At 40.9% G+C, this 21006-nt stretch overlaps 1 protein-coding gene across 13 annotated transcripts in view; it reads left to right on the forward strand.

Annotated features, from left to right (window-relative positions):
• The window catches only part of PSD3 (pleckstrin and Sec7 domain containing 3), a 555378-nt gene extending 539417 nt beyond the window's left edge, over window positions 1–15961 (forward strand). For all 13 annotated transcript variants that reach the window (XM_055286530.2, XM_055286538.2, XM_055286564.2 and 10 more), the window contains one exon: window positions 6826–15961. In XM_055286530.2, the coding sequence (XP_055142505.2) occupies window positions 6826–7041 (216 nt within the window). In that variant the 3' untranslated portion in view covers window positions 7042–15961. The remainder of the gene's footprint in view (window positions 1–6825) is intronic.
• Window positions 15962–21006: the final 5045 nt, after the last annotated feature.

Here is a 21006-nt window from a genome sequence, read left to right on the forward strand (position 1 = left end):
TGTTATTCAAAGGTAAAAGCACCTGCTTTCTACTCCTAGTCTTGGCAACTGGTTGGGCCCTGAGGAAAGGAATAGCAGGGCCTGGAGGTGGGGAGCGTCTGCTGATGGTCACTCAGTTCTCCGTCCTCTCTGAAGGGTGTGTCCGGGAAACTCCATAGGGACAGTGAAGAGTAAGGTAGAGCTGAGTCCACAGTCAAGAGCAGATTCCTATGAGAGCTTCGTGTGGCGGGGTATGGGAACAGAACGCAGACAAATGAAGCTCTCAGAACACTTCCTGCAGACCCAGGCCTCCTGGACTCTGCTAGTGTTGAGCTCTGATTGTACCATTATATTAAAAAGTAAACTTTTTAATGTTTAATTTTTAAACAAATGAAAGTCAAGAGTTCATTTATAGAGCAATAGGGCAGAAAGGGAGAAAGAACGGAATTCACACTTTCTTTGGATTCCCCAGAAAGCCACGAACACGAACTATATAAATAAAAATGTGTGGTTATTTGGTATATTTAGGCAGTAGGTTACTACTGTGTTCTGAAGCCTGATATGGGAGTAGCATAGGGAAAAAAAAAAAAAAAACCTGAACATTTTCTTTTTAAAAATGTAATTTCCAGCATAGCTTTCATACAGGAACGCTGTTTTGAATGCAGTTGCTTTCTTAAGTCAGTAGGTAGTGGTGGGTGGGCCACCTGGTCAAGGAGAAAGTCTCTGCAACTCGATTCTGCCATCATTCTGTAGTACGCAGAAGGGAGATGAGCAGTCCTTACTTGAATAAGCAGTTCCTTCAGAAGCTCCTTGTTTTGTTTGGTTTTTTTTTTTTTTTTTTTTTTTTTTTTTGGTTTGTTTCTTTGTTTTCCATTGTAGAGCTCTAGGAGCAAAGTATATTGCTGTGTATATGGCATTATTGCTTTTCTGCTCGGTTTGTCTTAAGATGGCCTTTTGCCCTGTCTGCGTGAGAAAATGCAATGTCAGGAGGAAATGTATTCAGGTTTGATTGCTAGAGCAATGAGGTCTAAATGCAAATAGGAACAGTCAGTTAAAATTGCAGCCCAGTTGTATTTTCATTCAGGTTGTTACTATCGTATTCATGTACCAGAGGTCAAAAGGAGATATTATTCTATTAAATGGGATATAAAATGGTATGCAGGGCTCTGGAGAGAAACTGTTTAGTGAGATCCATGTAAATATGTGTGTGGATATGATTAAACTACTTTTCAAAGAATATCAATAGTTGTAATTTTTTTCAAAACGCAATTAACGTTCAACCCAAGTAGCAGTTTACATGGTCGTAGACACGATAATTTTTATTTATCCCTCATAGACATTGATGCTAGTGAAAAGGGATTTTTTCCCTACATATTTGGGAAGTTTTGTTTTTGTTTTTTGAGACGGAGTCTCGCTCTGTTGCCCAGGCTGGAGTGCAGTGGCATGATCTAGGCTTACTACAAGCTCCTCCTCCTGGGTTCATGCCATTCTCCTGCCTCAGCCTCCCAAGTAGCTGAGACTGCAGGCGCCTGCCACCATGCCCGGCTAATTTTTTTGTATTTTTGTTAGTAGAGATGGGGTTTCACCGTGTTAGCCAGGATGGTCTTGATCTCCTGACCTCGTGATCCACCCGCCTTGGCCTCCGAAAGTGCTGGGATTACAGGTGTGAGCCACTGCGCCTGGCCATATTTGGGAAGTATTTTTACAGATAATTGAAGATCAGCTTAATAAAGAAATACAGCAAAAAAATGTAATAAGGAGGGGTTACACACCGAAGAAAGAATTTTACTTGAGTAGACAAAGACGCCATTAAACACTTGAGTTGCCTTTGGCTCTTGGTGGTCACAAAAGGCTTTATCAAAACAGCAGATTTTAATTAATTAAGAGAGAGCTCACTGAATGGGCCAGGTCCAAGAAAACAGTATGTAGATTCTTGTCAGCAGAGATCTGCCATTGCAGTTGTATTTGGTAAAATTCCATCCCAAGTTGTTTTTCTGATAGTGGAATTATATTATGCTTATACTGCTGGAACTCTTTTTACCCTGTTGGAGCATTCCTAAGGAAGGAAGCTGAGTGTGCGGCTTTGAAATTATTTAGAATTGACCTGAGAATGAATCTGCAGAGACAAAGATAAAATCTTTAATAACATAACCAAAGGTAGCAAAACTGCCCCTGAGGCACACATTTTTCTGGAACTGTCTTTGCCCTTGTAAATGAAAGACACATACCTGAAAGGGCTACATTATGAAGACTGAACAACAATTTCGGAGAATGAATTAAGGCCACTCTTACTAGTTAGAGGCATTGTCAACAACAGGCTACTTGACTGCAAGAGTCTTCTTTTTACTGCCACCATGCTTTCCACGGACTCACTGTTAAACATCCCGTCTCATTTTTAATGTGCCCTATCTGGAACTATGTTAATTTTTATGTAGTGACTACTTTGTGGCCTGAAATTATATTAGTTAAAACATTTTGTTGTTGTTTCAGATTCCCTTTTCTACCATCTGGCAATGAAAAATTATCAAAGCGAAGATATAATACTTGAATATGATTATTATTTGTTTAGTACCAACAGCAGATTTCCTCCTGAATTCATATTGATGAGGCTAATATCCTCTGACCCAGAGAACTTAGAATCGTAGGTTAGTATGGAATTAAGTATCCAAAGGTAAATGAGCTCCTGATACATTACATGTCAATTTCATGTGAGAATGATCAGGCAAGTACATTCCAGATATAAATAATCCTTGACAAATCCTTATCTTTTTAATGTATGCTTTTAGAAGACAAATGTAGAGCCTTCTCTTCATGTTGTAATGAATTGTAATGAGACCTAGTAATTATCCAAATGAGGAATCAGTGGAGTCCACCTACAGTGGTCCAGTTTCTCACTTTATTTTGAAGCTCGAAGTGGGCAATAAAATCTATTTTTCATGTACTACTATGTAAGAGATTCTCAGGGCCGAATGAGGTGGCTCGCCCCTGTAATCCCAGCACTTTGAGAGGCCAAGGCAGGCGGATCACCTGAGGTCAGGAGTTTGAGACCAGCCTGACCAACATGGAGAAACCCCGTCTCCAATAAAAATACAAAATTAGCTAGGCGTGGTGGCGCATGCCTGTAATCCCAGCTACTTCGGAGGCTGAGGCAGGAGAATGGCTTGAACCCGGGAGGTAGAGGTTGCAGTGAGCCGAGATCATGCCACTGCACTCCAGCCTGGAGAAAGAGCAAGACTCCGTCTAAAAAAAAAAAAAAAAAAAAAAGTAATTTACTAGTATACCTCTTGCTGCTCCTTTACTTTTTCTTACACACCAGCTTTCATTTAAAACTTAAATTTCACAATCGGTCTTAGGAAAAAAGATACAAATCACATCTTCTCTGGAAGGAAGGAAGGAAATAAACTCTCCCAATGATGCTGTTGCATAGTTAAGAAATATGGCCTTCCTACTGCCCAGAAAGGTAATATGAGGAGGAATCAATGAAGAGAGAAATTCCAGTTATATTTCTTGCTATTGCTCTCCAGAGCATCATTCAGAGTTATTTTTCTTTATTCTGAGACTATTTTATTTTGTCCTCAAATCCTCTGGATAGCATTTACATATGTGGTTGAGTCTGTAATCCTAGAGACACTTGGCTAAAACTAATACCTGCTGGTTAGTCCTGAGATTAAAGTTATGTTTTCCTAAAATGTTTTGAAGAGGCATATTTGGTTTGATTCAGTAAAATCTAGACTCAGAGACTGGTAAAATGCAAAGCTACATTTCTGGGCTTTGTAACCTCTGTCCCCATAAGCCTTTTTTAAGTCAGAAATGGAGCACAGCGTTTGCAAACTCATCAACCCTCAAAGGCTTCCTTAACAGCAGGGCAGGCTTTGTTTTCCCGCCCCCCTTACCCCCTTTTCTCTGCTTTGTCTTTTCTTCTGGTCTCATGATTCATGCACTACCACACCTCTGTTGCCTTTTGTTTGTTGATTGACACACCGGTGTAATTTATATAAGACAATAGCTTTGCAGCTGGAGCTGTAAAATGAGTGGATGAGATGGCTTTCCTTCATGTATTTTTCAGGTGGATTTTCCCAGTAGTATCACTTTATTCAAAGACTAGTGGAAAACTGTCCCTGCCACCTTATCTCCTTTTGTCCCCTTTCAAGTGATCTAAACAATTTTTCTTCATTCTCTTTACATTGTGTAAACGCTCCAGCTTCATGAAATCGTATGCCTTACGCTGGTTTCCTGAATCTATTTTTAAACTACCTTTAGAATATTTTACTAAACTTTGTTTCTGTTGGGTGTAGTTCTTTTCTCTTTTTTAATCTTGCCACCAAGGCAGTTTAGGAGTAGATTAATTAATAAATTCATAAAATGAAAAGGAGTTTAGAATCTTTATGTCCTGTGGATATTATCTTGTTCAGTCCTCTGATTTCACAGTGCATCTACTGATGTGTGATACTGATGACTAGCAAATGCCCTTATGAAACCATCATGTGGCCTTCTGAGATAATGCTTAGCATGCTATTCTTTATTTTGTTACTTCTTTATTGAAATTGGAATGTGTATTTAGTAATGCTTTCAACTGCGAATAACAATACTTGATAAACAGTGGTTTAACCCGTAGGATATTTATTATTCATACTTAACATGATTCCAGAGGTCATAGCCTTAGGGTTGCATCCAGCTCATCATGTCAACATGGCTCCCTCCGTCTTTCCATTTTTCCTCAGGTGCAGCATGTTGTCCTATTTCCTCATACCTACTGCCCATGTCACAGGGCAGCAGCTTTAGGAGTCATATCCATGTTAAGGAGGGAATAAGAATAAGAGGCTAGGCCACGTGCGGTGGCTCATGCCTGTAATCCCAGCACTTTGGGAGGCCGAGGCAGGTGCATCACCTGAGGTCAGGAGTTCAAGGCCAGCCTGGCCAACGTGGGGAAACCCCATCTCTACTAAAAATACAAAAATTAGCTGGGCGTGATGGTGTGCACCTGTAATCCCAGCTACTTGGGAGGCTGAGGCAGAAGAATTGCTAGAACCCAGGAGCCAGAGGTTGCAGTGACCTGAGATCATGCCGCTGCGTTACAGCCTGGACGACAGAATGAGGCTCCGTCTCAGAAAAAAAAAAAAAGAATGAGAGGTTAACACCAGTGACTTCTCCTTAAATTCTGTCCCTTTTATCAGAAAGCAAAATCACTTTCCCAGAAGCCCCCCAAAAGACTCTTCCTTATCTCTTACTGGCCACAATATCACATGGCCCAACTTAGCTACAAGAGGGACTGGGAAAGTAAGTGTCTCTGGTTTTATCAGTCTTTGTAGTGAAAGGCACATTAAGAGTAGAGGGAGTTGAGAATGGCCTTTGACTGGTCAACCAACAGTGTCTGTCAGAGTAGTCATCCTAAAATCTATATACATATAATCTGTATTTTCGTATCAATGGAGGTAATGTAGCTTAAGAGCCATGGGTTTTGAACTAGATTGCCTTGGTTCAAATCCCAGTTTCATTTCTTCCTTACTTTGACTTTGAACTTCTCTTTGACTTTGTTGCCTTAACTGTAAAGCAGGGATAATAAGTTATCAGTTGTGTATGAATATTGTGTGAATGACCTGTGTTAAGCTGTTGGCACTCAATAAATGTCATCATCAGCAACCAACGCTCACACCCCACTTGAATACTGGCCAACCCCAGAACATACCGAATGTCTAGCAGCTTTTTCCCGTTGTTAAACCAAACAGCTTGTAAAGGTAGCACTTCTAAATTACTAACTTAAAACTGACACATACAAAACCCCAATCTGACTAGAAAAATCCCTAAGATGGATGTATAGTCAAAACAGAATTTGCCTGCCTTTGTTGGGACAATTTATAACTGACATGTTCTTTGGTTTAGAAATAAAACACTTTAAGCTTTCTATAAATTCTTCATGTGTTGAGGCAGGATGGTGGAATACTTATTTTACCAGAATGTATCAAATTAAGAATCTGAGACCCTTCTCTAATTTGCAACATATATGATAGTTCTATATATTGATTGGGATAGAAACTGGAAAAAAAAAAAAAAAGTGCCAGAGCCGTGGAAAAAGAAAAAAAAAAATCTTAGTTATCCAAGAGACGGAGGAATCAAGGAACTGTTTGAAACGTAGTAGGCACTCAGTACATAGCTGGTAATGAATATCGTTGAGTGAGAAAAGCATCAGAAAATAACTCGAAATTCTGCCAACTTCGTACTGTTCATAGCAGCACCTGTTCATAATAGCTGGAGAAGTGAGTAATCCTTGCAGAAAAGCAATGGAGGGAAACCAAGAGCAGCTTTAGAAAGTGGTATGGTCTTATAGGGGACTGACTGTCCAGGAGATTCGCCATGGAATGGTCCCTCAAGGCGAGCCTTTGTAGGGTTACAGGGAGTCGGAGAAAGTAAACAACCATATCCAAGCCAGTTTCATGTGAGGCCTGGATTACCTGGGGAGGCTCAGGTGACTTTAGTACAGAGCCACAAGAGCCATGCAGCCGCCGAAAACCAGAGGTGACAGCTCCTCCAACTTAGACCCTTCTCATGCCTGAGTGTTCTAGATTCATGGTGTTCTATCTGGTAGCCAGCAACTCCAAGTTGACATTCCGTCAGAATCTAGAACAAATGAGAACTGAAATTCTAACTTAATTTCTTATCTACGTAAGACAGTCTCTGTACTTGCCTCTCATGTGCCCAGTAAGTGCCTAAGTAATTTGTCAGTTTGGGAAATGAAGCGAAGTCTTCAACAGCCATTCACACTGTCCAGGTGGGTAGTACACAAGTGTGCTCCACACGTGCATTTTGAACAGTTTTCTGACTGCCGTTGTTCTCTGGCTTTGCCTTCAGAAAACCCGCTATGAAATGTATGTCAGCATTCTCAAGGATGGAGGCAAAGAGCTCCTGAGTAACGATGAAAGTGAGGCTGCAGGACTGAAGAAGTCACACTCAAGTCCTTCGCTGAACCCGGATACTTCTCCAATCACTGCCAAAGTCAAGCGTAACGTGTCAGAGAGGAAGGATCACCGACCTGAAACACCAAGCATTAAGCAAAAAGTTACTTAGAGTCCATCTGCGGCCAGGAAGTGCTGGTCATGGAGCAAAATAGGGTTTTTCAAGATCTTTCTGGTAATCCGTGAATATATTTAAAAAAAAAAAGTCTGTGACAAAATGGTGCATTAGTAATTTTTTCTATTGTACATTTTTGTTAGTTTCTGTACAGATTGTCTTTGCTCTTGATTTCTTTTGCTTTGATGATTTTTGCAACTTGATAGCTAATGCACCTTTTCTGTGAGGAGGAGGGGATCGTGATTTCAGAATGAATTATGTATCCCTTCTCTTTTGGTTTTCTCTTGTTTGCAGTCTGCTCAGTTGTTTTATGTAATCTCAAATCAACTGTTAAACTTTTTTTTAAGGTTAAAGAATTTAATCCGTTGTGAAACACTTAACTGGACAAACTGTAGTTTTAGTAAATTCTAGCTGGAGTTAATATACGCCTTTATATGTGAAATCTTGCCCAGTCACAGAGGTAGAATTGAGCACTCACAGATGCTCCAGCAAGAATCACAGTGCTGGGAATCTAGTTGCTCCAATATGAGGCAGCTTCATGTGCAGTTTAGCACTTGTCGTTGAGATCGGACCCTGCTGGAAGCAGGGAAAAGGAGCGTGAAGATCATAGGATTGAGAACTTAGGGAAGCACATTAGCTTGCTTGAAGTGCTGATTCCATTTCAGCCAAGCAAGGGAAAGAGGAAGTGGAGTCATTTTGCCTTTGAAGATTGAGGAAAGATTGATACCCAGTTAATTTTGTTTGCTAAAGGATGGGGTCAATAATCGGCCCTTGAGGAGCTGCAGCAGTAGGCATGTGCTCAGTCTGCAGGGAATTGTTACCTCACTCCCACAGGGTCTAGACTAGAAATCCATCATCTCTATCGTCGATATCCTTCCATCCAGGAATAGATTTTTCTTACTCTACATATGTGTGTGTGCGTGTGTGGGCATGGGGTTGTGTCCTGGTTGTGATATTGAGGTCTTCCTTCCTAACAAAATAATACTAACGTGAAACAGCTTTTCTTGTGTCCTTAAGACAAAATAAGGGAGGAAAATGTAGCTGCAGTTGTCCACAATGGATATTGGTTCTTTAAAATATATCTGAAAATAATAGTCAGAATGAATTATGGTTGGAAAACTGAGGAATCTGCTGGTTGCAGGTGCAAAGTGACTTTGTTTATTCTTGTCTCAGTCTCCTTGATAGCCACTTCACTCTGCTACTGCTCAACTTTCTCCTAAAAATACTTTATCTATTTTCAGTCCTTTCTTTCTGTCTACTCAAAATGGTTCTATTAACTTTGCGGCCATGAGCTTGTTCCAGTTACAGTCCCTTTGAAATTCAGGGTGATAAACAGAATATTCTCCTGCAGAGGAAGAGAAAGGAGTGGAAGTTTAGCACACTGAGACCTAGAACTTTGTGATTTCCTAACCTTGAAACTCTGTAATCCCTAAAGTTACAATCTCCACTAGTGGCACAACTTCAGAACTAATAGAATCACTTTGATTATTCTTTTTCCTCCCTTAGAAATTTTCTCTAGTTCTACAGTTTATTTGTTGAAGGTACTATGACCAAAGAATCAGCTGCTCTACGTGAATAGCATGGTTCCAGTGAATTAGAGAAAACCTACTGTAAAACCATGGTAGTATCTAAGTGGTATATTGTTATGATGTACTAGCATTTATTTACAGAATTATTTATTAACGTTTACTTCCTTCCCTTCTGTGAATGTCCATATTTGCTGTTGCCCACAGAAGGCTTACCCCTCTCTAGGGTTGCAGTTGCTTTCTTTGTAATAAGTATTTTGCCACACCTTTAAAAAAAAACTCACTTTTAACTCTCTGCCTTGTTTGAGTAAAGGCAGTAACTAAGTTTATGTTTCAGAACTGCAAAACAAACAGGATAGTTACCAATATGGCCCATGTATCAGATTGATTTTTGTAGCCTCTCACTGAATCCAACATATCCACAATCAAGTTATCTGTCTTTCTACCTGATAATCTAAATTATGAGGATATTTGTTTTCTGCCTAAATGTTTATACTAAGCAGAGGGGAGAGAGGTACCCAGACCATGTCATCTATGAGCTTCAGTAACTAAAGAAAAAGGAACTTCCGTGAGTGGCTTGCATGTGTTTGCCCACAGTCTATGTCTATGTATATAGAATGTCTGTATGTATTTTACTTATTTAATATACATTGAATGGTACCTTGCTACAGTATTTCTGACATTTAGAGTAGTCTTGAAATACTCGGCTAGCATCAGCACCACTATAGCACTGTCCGTGTCATATGACTCACTAATATTAACTCCAGGGACTTCTGGATAGGCTAATAGATCATTGGATACAAAGGGCTCTTTTGAAGCTTCAGTATACCACGTTTGCATAGTTTATCTTTAAAAACAACTTTAAAGGTCCTTTTGTGAGCCAGGATCTCAGACTGCCATAGCATGATGCTGTCCATCTTTAGCGCATGGGCTGAGAACACCTCTTCCCTGAGGCTTCTGAAGGTTGCTGTCTGTCATGAGTGCATGAAAGAGGCCAAGAGTTTATGCTATGGGAGGAAACAGTCACTGATTTGCCTGGATTCTGAGAGTCTGGCCCATAGCCAACCACATTTTCTTTTGGGTTAATTTCTTTCCTGTGGTATCTAGCCAGAAGAAATTGAGGATGTTTCCTTTCACAGCTGCTCCAAGCCTGTTGTGCAATTCACGGTACAAGGGAGCACCCCTTCCCTTTCCTCTGAAGGTACGCCACCCACCTCCGTCCCCCATCTCAGCGCCCAGGAGCCTTGGGACTTCCTTCCATATGATAAATCATTCTTCTTCACGTCAATACACTTCATATTAATTTCTAGTGTAGAAAATCTTGACAGCCATCAGAATACCTTGGTCATAGTCTTGTTGCAAAATTGACCATACAGGTGGCCCATGTATAAAATCTGAATTTTAGGGGTTTGTTCCCACCTCGCATGCTGGCTTTTACAGGGAGGTGTCTGGGATTCCTCATTAGCAATCAAAACTTAATTACTAGGATGCAGAGTCCTTACTTTATCGCCATCCCATAGGCATTTCTGAAGTGCACTTTTTTGAAACATCATTTTGCTAACTCTCAGCAGTGTCTCATTAAACTGAGCAATACTTTTGTGAATTTTAATTAATCTCAGTAAAACCATGATGGGAGAGAGTCCTCTGATGGAAATGTAATCCCTGGATTATGTGTAACCTTTTTATTGGTCTTAGATGCAGAGGATAGAAAGCATTTTTTGGTGCAGTGGTCTTGTGCCAAACACAAGACCCTCTATGCATCTCCAACTGTTACCCTAATCTAGAAAATGAGGACTGGTCCCTAGGCAGAAGTGACATGAGGAATTAACTCTGGAAGAGGAAAATCTGGCTGGCTTTCCAAGGCTAAGATAGGTTTGTATTTCACCCCGTGGCCAAGATACAGAACTTCTGAGATTGTGGAAGAATTTATGCAACCAGCAGGGAAAGAGGCCTCTTACTGCCTAAACACAAACTTACACTGAGCTTTCCTACTGTCCTTTGCCTGTTGCTCCCTTATCATGTAAAGATGTGGGAAGGATGAGAGGCAGGGCCTGCTTGTCATGAGCTGCACTCTTCTCTTTTTAACTAATCGTTGACAATTGGAAGAAAATTGACATTAAAGAAGTTTCTCCATTGTCTTACTATCAAAACCTTCTTGGGTTTCATTAACTGTCTTGAATTTGAGTTCCTTTGGCATTTTTCCTTGTAGTCATCAGTTAAGCTTGTTGCATCCTGAATTCACGGGAAGTTTAGCTTTGCACGTTTGAATCTCTGTAATTTAACTCCCGTGGACTTGGTCGAGTTTTCAGCAGGTTGGGAGCCACCTCTCTTCATTTCAGCAGCGAGTCATCCCTTGACTTTTCAAATGACAGAATTTTTTCCAGTTGTACAATTAGCACTGTAAAACAAAGAACCAAAGTGGCAACCTAAGAGTTGTGAAACCTAAAGTCTAGTTTATGAGGAACTGTCCAAGTTGGAGTTTGAATAGTATCTGCTTAAGTTTCAAAGCATCTAAGTTACTCTGACAGAAAATGGTAAGTCAGCTTTGCAGGCAGATGCGCCTCTGGGCCTGCTAGCTTGCTCCACAGCTTTCTGGCCATCTTTTCTCCCAGGCCATGCCACTGCTGTGCCACAGGTCAGCACATTTCTTTCCACCAGTCTTACAGCATCTTACGTGATCAAATCATCACAGAATAACCCCGTGATAGATTATTGATAGCAATAGAGAGGTGCTTTGTCACTGATTTTTCTCTCAGATTCCTTTTCCATCTCTCATCCATAAAGGAAGGACTGAAATCCAAAGGCATTCTCCTTTTGTACCTACAGTATCCAGAACCCATGTGGGCAGCCTTCTGCTTATGACAATAATTGGCCCATTGCATGCAGACAGAATGTTTTCATAGAGAGAATGTCATTAAATACTTGAATCTGCATGACAGTTTGACTTGAATGCAACAGCAGGAAAATTTTGCAAGTTACATAATTGTATATACAGTAGGTTTTCTTAAGTCCTCTTCGGTTCATCCTTTGTAATTTATGTGTGTATCTGTAGTATTGCAGGCTTTTGGAGAATATTCTTACAGGTAGTATGTCAGTTGTCAAAGAAAATGCTGTCATCTGCCGTTGTTGTATTTGTGGGTATTTATAGTTGTATGTATGTAAATGCATCAGTGTGTAGACTGCTTATCAGTGTATGGTACATGTACATCAAAATTATTTTTGTCCTTAATCAGTGTGATATGAAAAGCAAGTACAACCTCATAGGACTGATTATATAATGAAGTTGTTGAGAGTATATATAGTGGTATTGTTTTATTAAACTTAAATTCAAATAATATTTTGATTAAAATTTTTAATAAGACTTTATGCTAGAAAATTCTGTCTTTGAGCTTTGAATCACCAGGGCAAAAATGACTTTGAACTAACCTTGTGAATCTTTTGCAGTGTACTGTGTGCAATACCAAGGGCATAGCTCCCTGTAATTTGGGAAATACAGAAAGAAAAGAAAAAAAAAAAAAAAAAGGCAGCCTGTGCAGTCTTAGTAACTTTAGTATTAAGAGCACTTAAAGTCAAACTGACAATTTTGGGCTTATTACAAAATGTGATGCTTTGAAGCACACGTTCTTTATTGTTGTTGTAATTAGTCCACAAAAAATATAGCTTTCGGAAGAATTAAGTACCCACCATATCATTTATGTATTTGTGTATGTTTTATGGGAGATCAAACCACTCTCGTGGTGCCGCATCCATACTCGCTTGACTTGGAAGAAATACCACAAGCACTAAAGTATATCAGGGCATCCCAGGATTGGGTACTGTATCCTAGGTTTGCAGTTGCACAAATTAGCATCAGTGTCACAGGTAAAAGAATTTCAGGACCAGGTTTAAACTTTATTTTAAATATTTTTATACTTAGGTCTCTTTTTCCTGCCTCTCCCCAAAGAAGAGCCACTGGCCTTAGTTGTTTGAGCTTACTGCTTATATTATAGAGTGTAAATAGATAACTAGAGACTAAAATTTTATTAACCAGCATGTTTGGTATATTTAAAGCAGTGACTGAGTGTGTTTGAGTGAGTGGCTGAGTGCAGTGTCTTTTGTTTAAACACACTGCCTCGTGTCTTTGTAGCTGATTCAGAGAGTTTGAATTGTGGGGTGGGAGACTAACTTCGGCTCCAGGCTGCAGTAATGTGTTGGTAGTTACACGTGAGGCATTTTTTTTTTTAATTAACTCTATAGTCTCAAACTATTTTTGCAAATATATCATTTTTCCTAATTGGTTCTTGACGTGCAGTGGACTGGCTCTGTGAATGATTGGCAGGGTCTTAGTTTTGCGAGAGTATTTCCTTCTAAGAATTATTGTGATCTGCAGAAACAGTCATTTGATTCAAAAGTCATGTAGAAAAGGAGTAGGAGAAACAAAACGTTTCATTTTTGGGCCTTAACCATTTGAAATGTTTGGACTTTAACGTAAAGCCATGGAGTTTATAAAGCTAAGTAACCATTTGACATGGATAATAATATCCACTCTAGAGAGAGTATATATGCACATTGATTTTTAATGCTGTTAAGATACTTTTGTAAAACTGTAGGAACAAGAGTAATTAGACCAAAATGAAGCTTAGGGGACAGTAAACTGGTTGCTTTCCATTTAGGGTAACCATGCATGTGGTGAGTCCTCTACTCCTGAGATTCAGAACCAGTTGACTGTCCCCTTAGGTGTATAAGGAGAAAAGTTGGCATGTCTGGGACCTCTGACATGTGTACACATGTTTGCACACATGCACACATAGTGAATGTTTTAAGTTATACAAACATAAGACCTTAAGATGCAAAGAGCCAGAATATTCTAAAGAGGTGATGAACAGAGGGGGTGGAAACTGCATCACAGATGTTTTCCAAGAGCCAGGGTGGAATTTGAGCTCTAGTGTCTGACTTTGAGATGCATTATATTTTTAACACATAAATGAGGGGATCCATATCAAATTCTTTCTTGTGGACCACCAAATTGAAGGCTTTCTTGTAATTCACAAGCAGCAGCTCTCCAGCATCTCTCCGTAGCCTGGGTGAAGTCCCAGAAGCTGGTGTGCATCATTTTCCAAGGTGGCAGAGCTGCTTGCTCTGCAGACCATTCCTTTGAGAGAGGAGTCCAAGTGAAGAAGCAAGGAGGTACTTCCTGTAGGAGCACTGATGCGCCTTGTCCACACTCCCCTCTGAGCTTTACTGGTGAGAGAGCTCCAACCGAACATGCTGAGCAGTTGAGCACTTTTCCATCAGCAACAACAGCGAGGATGGAAATGGAAAGGAACCGAACTAAAATGCATTTCCCTTTGCAGGGCAGAGAGCTAAGCTCTTAGGAATAGTGTTATAGAAATAAGCACCCTAACTTCAATTCCTGAAAATGTTGGTTAATGGAGAGAATTTTGGAGTTTCACTTAATATTTTCCCATCAGTCGACATAAATAAGTCTTCAGACACTCCGAGAAGAGTCCCAGCCCAAGGCTCGATAAAGGACCACACTGCAGGTCTGAGGCTCACTGCTCTGAGTCCTGAATACCAGAGCCCTGCAGAGGGTGGTGATAACACGTCATCTCTGCAAAGAGTAGCCTCTCCCCTGGCCGCCACCTCACTCAGGCTTCTACTGAGCAGCAAGGACAGCCTGGGTTTCAAATGCCACTTCCCCTGCTTTAGGGATCCAGGTGTCCTGATAGCGTGACCCTGCTGAGGCAAGATATCAGCTCCGAAAGTGACGGAGTCACTGAGCATGGCACATGAACAAACGTCATGACAAAGATTTTCTGAGTGAAGTTAACACCACGTATTTTACCTTTGCAAAAAACAAACTGGCTCACTGAGTTCTAACCACGGGTGGACGATATCTTTGCCTCCACACCCAGATTCCTGGAAATGGCTAACGTTTCCTTTCTGGGGGAAGGGTCGAGGAACACTCAAGTGCTCGCTTAGCAGCTTTGTTCAGTCCAGATCAGAGCTGTTAGGTAAAGGCCTAACCACCTCCCTGCAGTCTCTTCTATCTCAAATTTTAGGAACCCTTTTTTAGAACAGAAATGTACACTAGCAGAGAATTTATATTGTCAGCCTCGATTACCACAGGACAGGCAGAAAGGCGGTAATTTGTATCTTTTAATATAAAAGAAGCTTTTAACTTTTCCAGCCTATCATAATGACTGGGTCATATTCACTGTGGCTCTAATTGGCGTTGTGGAACATTTCTTTACCTTCAAAGTTTTCTCCACCAATCATTTCAGTTCTATTGCAGTCCTGGTGCCATATGTCCCCTGCAAATTGTGAAAGTAATTAGTGACAAAATAGCAACCTGCTCCTTTTCAATGGCCAAACTGTCAGCATTAGCAGATTTGGGTAAACTAGCGGTACTATAACACGTACTGGAAACCTGTTCCTCATCACCACCTACCAGATTCCGGAAATGCCATCTTCTAGAAAACGATGGCATTTAGGGTGGTCTTCTTTTGAATGGAACAGTAATTTGTGTGGATATTGTTAAAGTGTTTAAAGAATATTTTGACAATTAAGTTTACATTTTACAGTTGCTTTATTTTTTATTAAAATAGTTGTATATAAATATTACCCTATTTCACTGTTGTTTAAGTAAATCTAAACCTTGTAGACAAGTGAGTCACCTGATATGTATAGAAGCTGTGATATATAGAGTACATTTATTGTGTAAATGTTTATGAATATAATTGTTCCTGTGTTTTTATAAGTTGGGGATATTTTGTTGTTTTACAACAACAAAATTTATTGCATTTAAATGGTTTTTATGTAATAGAAATCATGCAAAATAGTGAAGGATTTAAAATATGTATATGATATATGTAAATGTACAAACTTTAGAAAGAAATAAATCCAACAAATTTCAATCATTTGAGGGAATGTTTTTGTTTGCTTTTTTAAGCAACTATAATAATACCTTTAAAAATCAAGTAACACAACACTCTGCCTGCCTCCATAAAAAGACAACTGCAAGCCCCACGTTGAAAGATGTGACCGGAGTGGTCGAACAAAGTGGTGAGAAAATCAGACTAACACGAACTCACCTCCGCGCATTTCTGTGAAGATTTGTGTTTGAATATTTCAGAGATCTGTTGTCTTCATTAAGGGGCTTTGAGCAGGGGAGGAGAAAATAAACTTTCTGAAGCAATTTCAAGAGCCATTTGCATTCCCAGTTATTTCTCATCAAGGCAAAGAAACCATGCAGCTAGTTATTGTCCTAAAATGCAAATGCTGATCTCCAAATCACTGCTTTATTCTGCCTGGTATGTATCTTTGTGCTCTTTTCATCAAACCTAATGTTAAAAGTAAGATCTGTTGACTTGAAAAATCAAAAATAAAATGCCATCCTATTCACTTCTAAATATTAGAAAGGATGTCTTATGTTGGGAGATTTGGACTTCTTGAAACAAGGTCACTGGTTACAGCCTCTTCAACACAAATGAACATGATGCCTGGCAGAGATCAAAATTGCTGTGAGGTGTAAATCTCAAAGAAATCAAAGCATTTTGGGGATTGGGAGAGCTATATCCGTTACCATCCCTTTGCTTTCACTCCAGTTCCCTGTTTGGAAAGTGAATCATGTCTAAAGACCACCAGGATGACTGAATAGTAGAAAGGAGAGCTTTATTGGCCATGTCAGTTTGCAAACTGGGAGAGACGGTCTCTGGTATGTAAGGAAGGTCCTCTCTCTTCAAAGAGGGAAGGGAAGGTTGGTTTTTATGCCTCACAGGGTCTGTATTACACAGTAGAGTCATACGTATTCAGCAGCGGATTTGGAGGAAAAGCTATCCATAAGTATGTGGGGAGCCAAGCGCATGTGCAATAGGTAAATATATGCATAGCATACACCCACGTTCATTTTAGGGCAAGGTATTAGCATTAAAATGAGGTGTGATTTGGCTCTTTATGTTAAAAGGTGAACTATAGGATACTAAGTTTGTGCACGGTCTCTAGAACCTGCTGAAACTGGTTTGAGCTCTGCAGTTTCTTACCAGGAAAGAATGAATGTTCGTAAGGCCGGTCTTCTTTCCAATCAGCACTGTAGTAGTTGTGTTAATAATTCAGAGTTAGAAAGGGTCAGACAGTTTGTCTGTAGCTCTTACTGTTAGGGAGTTTATCAAGAATGTGGTTTTTCTTGTAGCCATAGGAATTTAGGGGCCGTGCTAGTCAAGCCCTGAAGCCTCCACAGCAGATAACTTTTGTTCCCTCAACCTCAGGGTTCATCTTAGTTGATAAAAAGAGTGTCTATTTCAGTCTCTCAGATCACAAACTCAAATATGAATCCCTCCTTGTCAGCTGCCTGTTCTCTGGAGGTGGGGGTTTTGTATCTTGTTGTATTCTTTGTGTTGCACAGTTAATAACATTAGCACCAGTGGGACTATAGAGATACTTGATAACTCAGGGGGAAACTAAAACCTAGAGCAAATTAACTTGCATAAGGAATAAATAGTATAAGGATACAACAAGCAACTCTTAATGTCTCATCTCTAGATCAATTCTATTCCACAGAACTGAGATTCATCAATGAGACTGCTCAATGACTGTCCATTTTTATTGATAAATTATAAGCAATAGGAAATATTGAAGACAGGCATACATCTTTCTAATATTAGTGGAGAAGAGTGTGAGTTCTGTATGCTGTAGACTAGTGAGCTTGATGTTAATTCTGGGTATATTTTTAGAGTAAATTGGAAGGGCAGCAGCAATTATTGGAAGCCAGTGTGGGTTCCCAAAAAGAAACTTTTTCAGACTCCATTTACTCCCTATTTTATAAGACTAAGCTGTAGATCAGAAAAATGCAGGAGACAAAATATCTGGGCCATAACAAGGGATTTGGCAAAGTCTTTAAAGAAATATGTCTGGGCAAAATGCAGAAATATTATCTGGACATTAGTAGAGTTGGTGGGTGTGAAACCACTTGAATGACACTAATTAAAGGATATGTATGAACTTGGAAGAGCATTTCTATTGTCCCGCTGCAAAGCTTGCCTTTTGGCCACATCCATTCAATATTTTAATTAATAACTTGATGGAAGCTACAGAAGGCAAGTTTATGAAAAATGGGTGTGTCATAAAGCTGGAAGAAAATGATTACACTAAATGACAGAATGAGGATTCGAGAAAAAGTCTTATCAGGCAGAGAAATGGGGCAAATTAATGCGGAATGCAAGAGGGTGTAATGTCTTACACTTCAGTTACAAAAAAAACAATTATACAAGGTGAGGATAGGACATTGTGTCACACAGAATAGCAAGCAAGTGGGAAAGAAAGTCTCCAACTGAAATCCACAGCAAGGTCGATGACAGTCAACAGATGATGCACCACCAAAAACACTGGTGCCGTCTTGGGTTACACTGATGTATGTATGGCTTCTTTTTTTTTTTTTTTTTTTTTTTGAGACAGAGTCTCACTCTGTCGCCCAGGCTGGGGTGCAGTGACGTGATTTCGGCTCACTGCAAGCTCCACCTCCTGGGTTCACGCCATTCTCCTGCCTCAGCCTCCTGGGTAGCTGGGACTGCAGGCGCCCACCACCACGCCCAGCTAATTTTTCGTACTTTTAATAGAGACGGGGTTTCACTGGGTTAGCCAGGATGGTCTCAATCTTCTGACCTCAGGATCTGCCTGCCTCAGCCTCCCAAAGTGCTGGGATTACAGGCATGAGCCACCGCGCCCGGCCTGATGTATGTATGGCTTCTAAAACAAGGAAGGTGAGTTGCAGTGCCCTTGACACCAAGACTAACCCTGGGTAAATTGCTCGAGACTTGGCACGTACATGAAACAGAGCATGTGCAAAAGCAGCAGCCAGGGCGCCCCAAAAATGGGAGCAATTGAGAGGAATATGGAAAACGTATGACCTGGAAATGGTTAACCCACACAGAACCAGGGCACACTGGTCTTCAGTGTCAAAATGAGTCTTACATGGGAGGGACATGAGAACTATCCTATAGCAATCGAAAGGGTTTAACTAGATTAGTTATTGAAACTTACAAAAAATAAGATGGCAGCTCAACAGAAAGGAGCATTTCTAGTACTCCAGGCTGTCCATGACAAACAAGTTGTCAGCCAGTGGAGCAGTTCAAGCGTGCTTGGGCGTCCTCAGGCGGAAATACTGAGAACTGAGTGAGGCTTTGGGTAAGTAGTTGGATTATTATGATGATAGACAATATTATTACAAATATTTTCTGAGCCTGGCACTGTGCTGAACACTTAGCATGAATTTTTGGCATAATCTTTTTGTGTAAGTCTGATGCAGCTCTATTATTTACCCCATTTTACAGACAGGAAAAGCCTGCATCAGGCACCCCTCTTCAGATATGCTGCAGCATTTGAACACACCTCAACATCTTCTATTTTGAACTACAGAAGTCAGAGCTCTGACCCACCAACTTTGGTAGCTTCAGATTGAAGAAGCAATGATTCCACTCACGGGAATAGGACGTATGGGTGTCATCCAGGAAGAACTGGCAATAAAAATAGTCCCTTTCACTCTGCATTGGAATCCCATGGATTTAAAAATGCAAATACTTGGGTCTCACCCAAGAAATTCTGATTAAATTGGCCTGAACTGTGGCTGGGGTGAGCTCTGTCACCCAGAGTGGGGTGCAGTGGTGACATCATAGATCATAGCTCACACAGCCTTGAACTGCTGAGCTCAGGAAATCCTCCCATGTCACCTCCCAAGTAGCTGGGACCACAGGTGCATGCCACCACACCCAAATAATTTTCAAATTTTTTTTTAGAGATGGCATCTCACTGTGTTGCCCAGGCTGGTCTTGAACTCCTGACCTCAAGCAATACTTCCACCTTGAGCTCCCAAAGTGCTGGAATGACATGGGAGCCTCCACATCTTGCTTCTCTGGAAATGTTAAAAGATCCCCAGGTCATTCTAACATGCGTAGCCAGGATTGAAAACCACTTCCCTAGAGCTTGGCAACTCAGCCTGCTGCTGCTGCATCTCTGGGAGCTTGTGGGAAAAGAAGAATCTTACGCCCTTTCCCAGACCTAGTGAGTCAGATAGATGCTGCATTTTAACCTGCTGTGCAGGTGATGCGTACGCACATTCAGTTGTGAGAAGCCCCGCTTTAAAGCATTCCCAAGGTGTGCTCCTTGAAGTAACAGTAGCAGCATCTCCTGAGAACTGGTTAGAAGTACTATGCAGCCATAGAAAAGAATGAGATCATGTCCTTTGCAGGAACCTGGGTGGAGCTGAAGGCCATTATCCTTAGCAAACTAACAGGAATGGAAAACCAAATACCACATATTCTCACTTATAAGTGGGAGCTAAATGATAACAACACAGACGCAAAGAAGGGAACAACAGACACTGGGGCCTACTTGAGGGTGGAGGGTGGGAGGAGGGAGAGGATCCGAAAAAATAAATATTGAGTACTAGGCCTAGTACCTAGGTGATGAAATAATCTGTACAGCAAACTCCTGTGGCACGAGTTCACCTGTGTAACAAACCTGCAACAGGTACCCCTGAACCTAAAAGTTTTAAAAAATAAGAACAAAGAAATGCATTTCTCTGCCCTATCCCAACCTACTGAACCACAAACTCTGGGGACGGGGCCCAGCCATCTGTCCTTGATCAAGCCCTCCAGGTAATGCTGATGCCCATAAAGTTTGAGACACACTGTTTAGAGTACCTTCCATGGCTGCGGAAGCCCTTCATGCTCACAAAGAGCAACAGGGAGTTTTCCGCCATTTTTATGGTTGGTGCAATGCTGCCTGTTGTCACTTGCATCTCTTTACTGTCCTTGTGAAGACGGGAGACCAGGCTATCCCCACTGTGGAATGAAATGTTAACTGGTGAGTGCTACTTAGATGGCCAGAGGGCTTCCCTGTATGTAGGAGTGAAGGAGACTCAGCCCTGGCCCATTCTTCCCGTCTAGAAGTAGGCTTCCATCGCAGCTTATCCCCCACAGATCCACCTTGAGGCACCTGGCCTGGCCTGGCCCTCGTGAGATTGAATGCAATGCATGTTCCCTCTCATGTTTTAAGGACAACCTGTTCCTCCTTTCTAGGCAACCTTCCCTGGCTATTTAGAGTTAATTCTCTGCCAAGCACACCATTTACAGAATTCCGGCCACACCGCTACAATTTGCAAGGTGCACTCATGGTCTGGAAGAGTATAACCAGGGAACACTTACCTGATAGTCTCCTGGGAATACAACTGTGATCAAATACAGGATGGCCAGTTACACTTGAATTTCAGATAAAGAAGATACTTTTTTCGCAGAAGTATGCCCCATGCAATGTTTGGAACATCCTCATGAAAGAAAAAAAAGCACTCATTGTTTATCTGGAATTGAAATGTAACTGAGCATCCTGTATTTTATCTGGCAGCTCTACCCAGGAGGCCTCCTAGGGTAGCATTTCCTCATGAATTTTCCCTTTCTCAGCCAGA

Source organism: Symphalangus syndactylus, chromosome 1, assembly GCF_028878055.3.
Source record: "Symphalangus syndactylus isolate Jambi chromosome 1, NHGRI_mSymSyn1-v2.1_pri, whole genome shotgun sequence".
NCBI classification, from domain to species: domain Eukaryota; kingdom Metazoa; phylum Chordata; class Mammalia; order Primates; family Hylobatidae; genus Symphalangus; species Symphalangus syndactylus.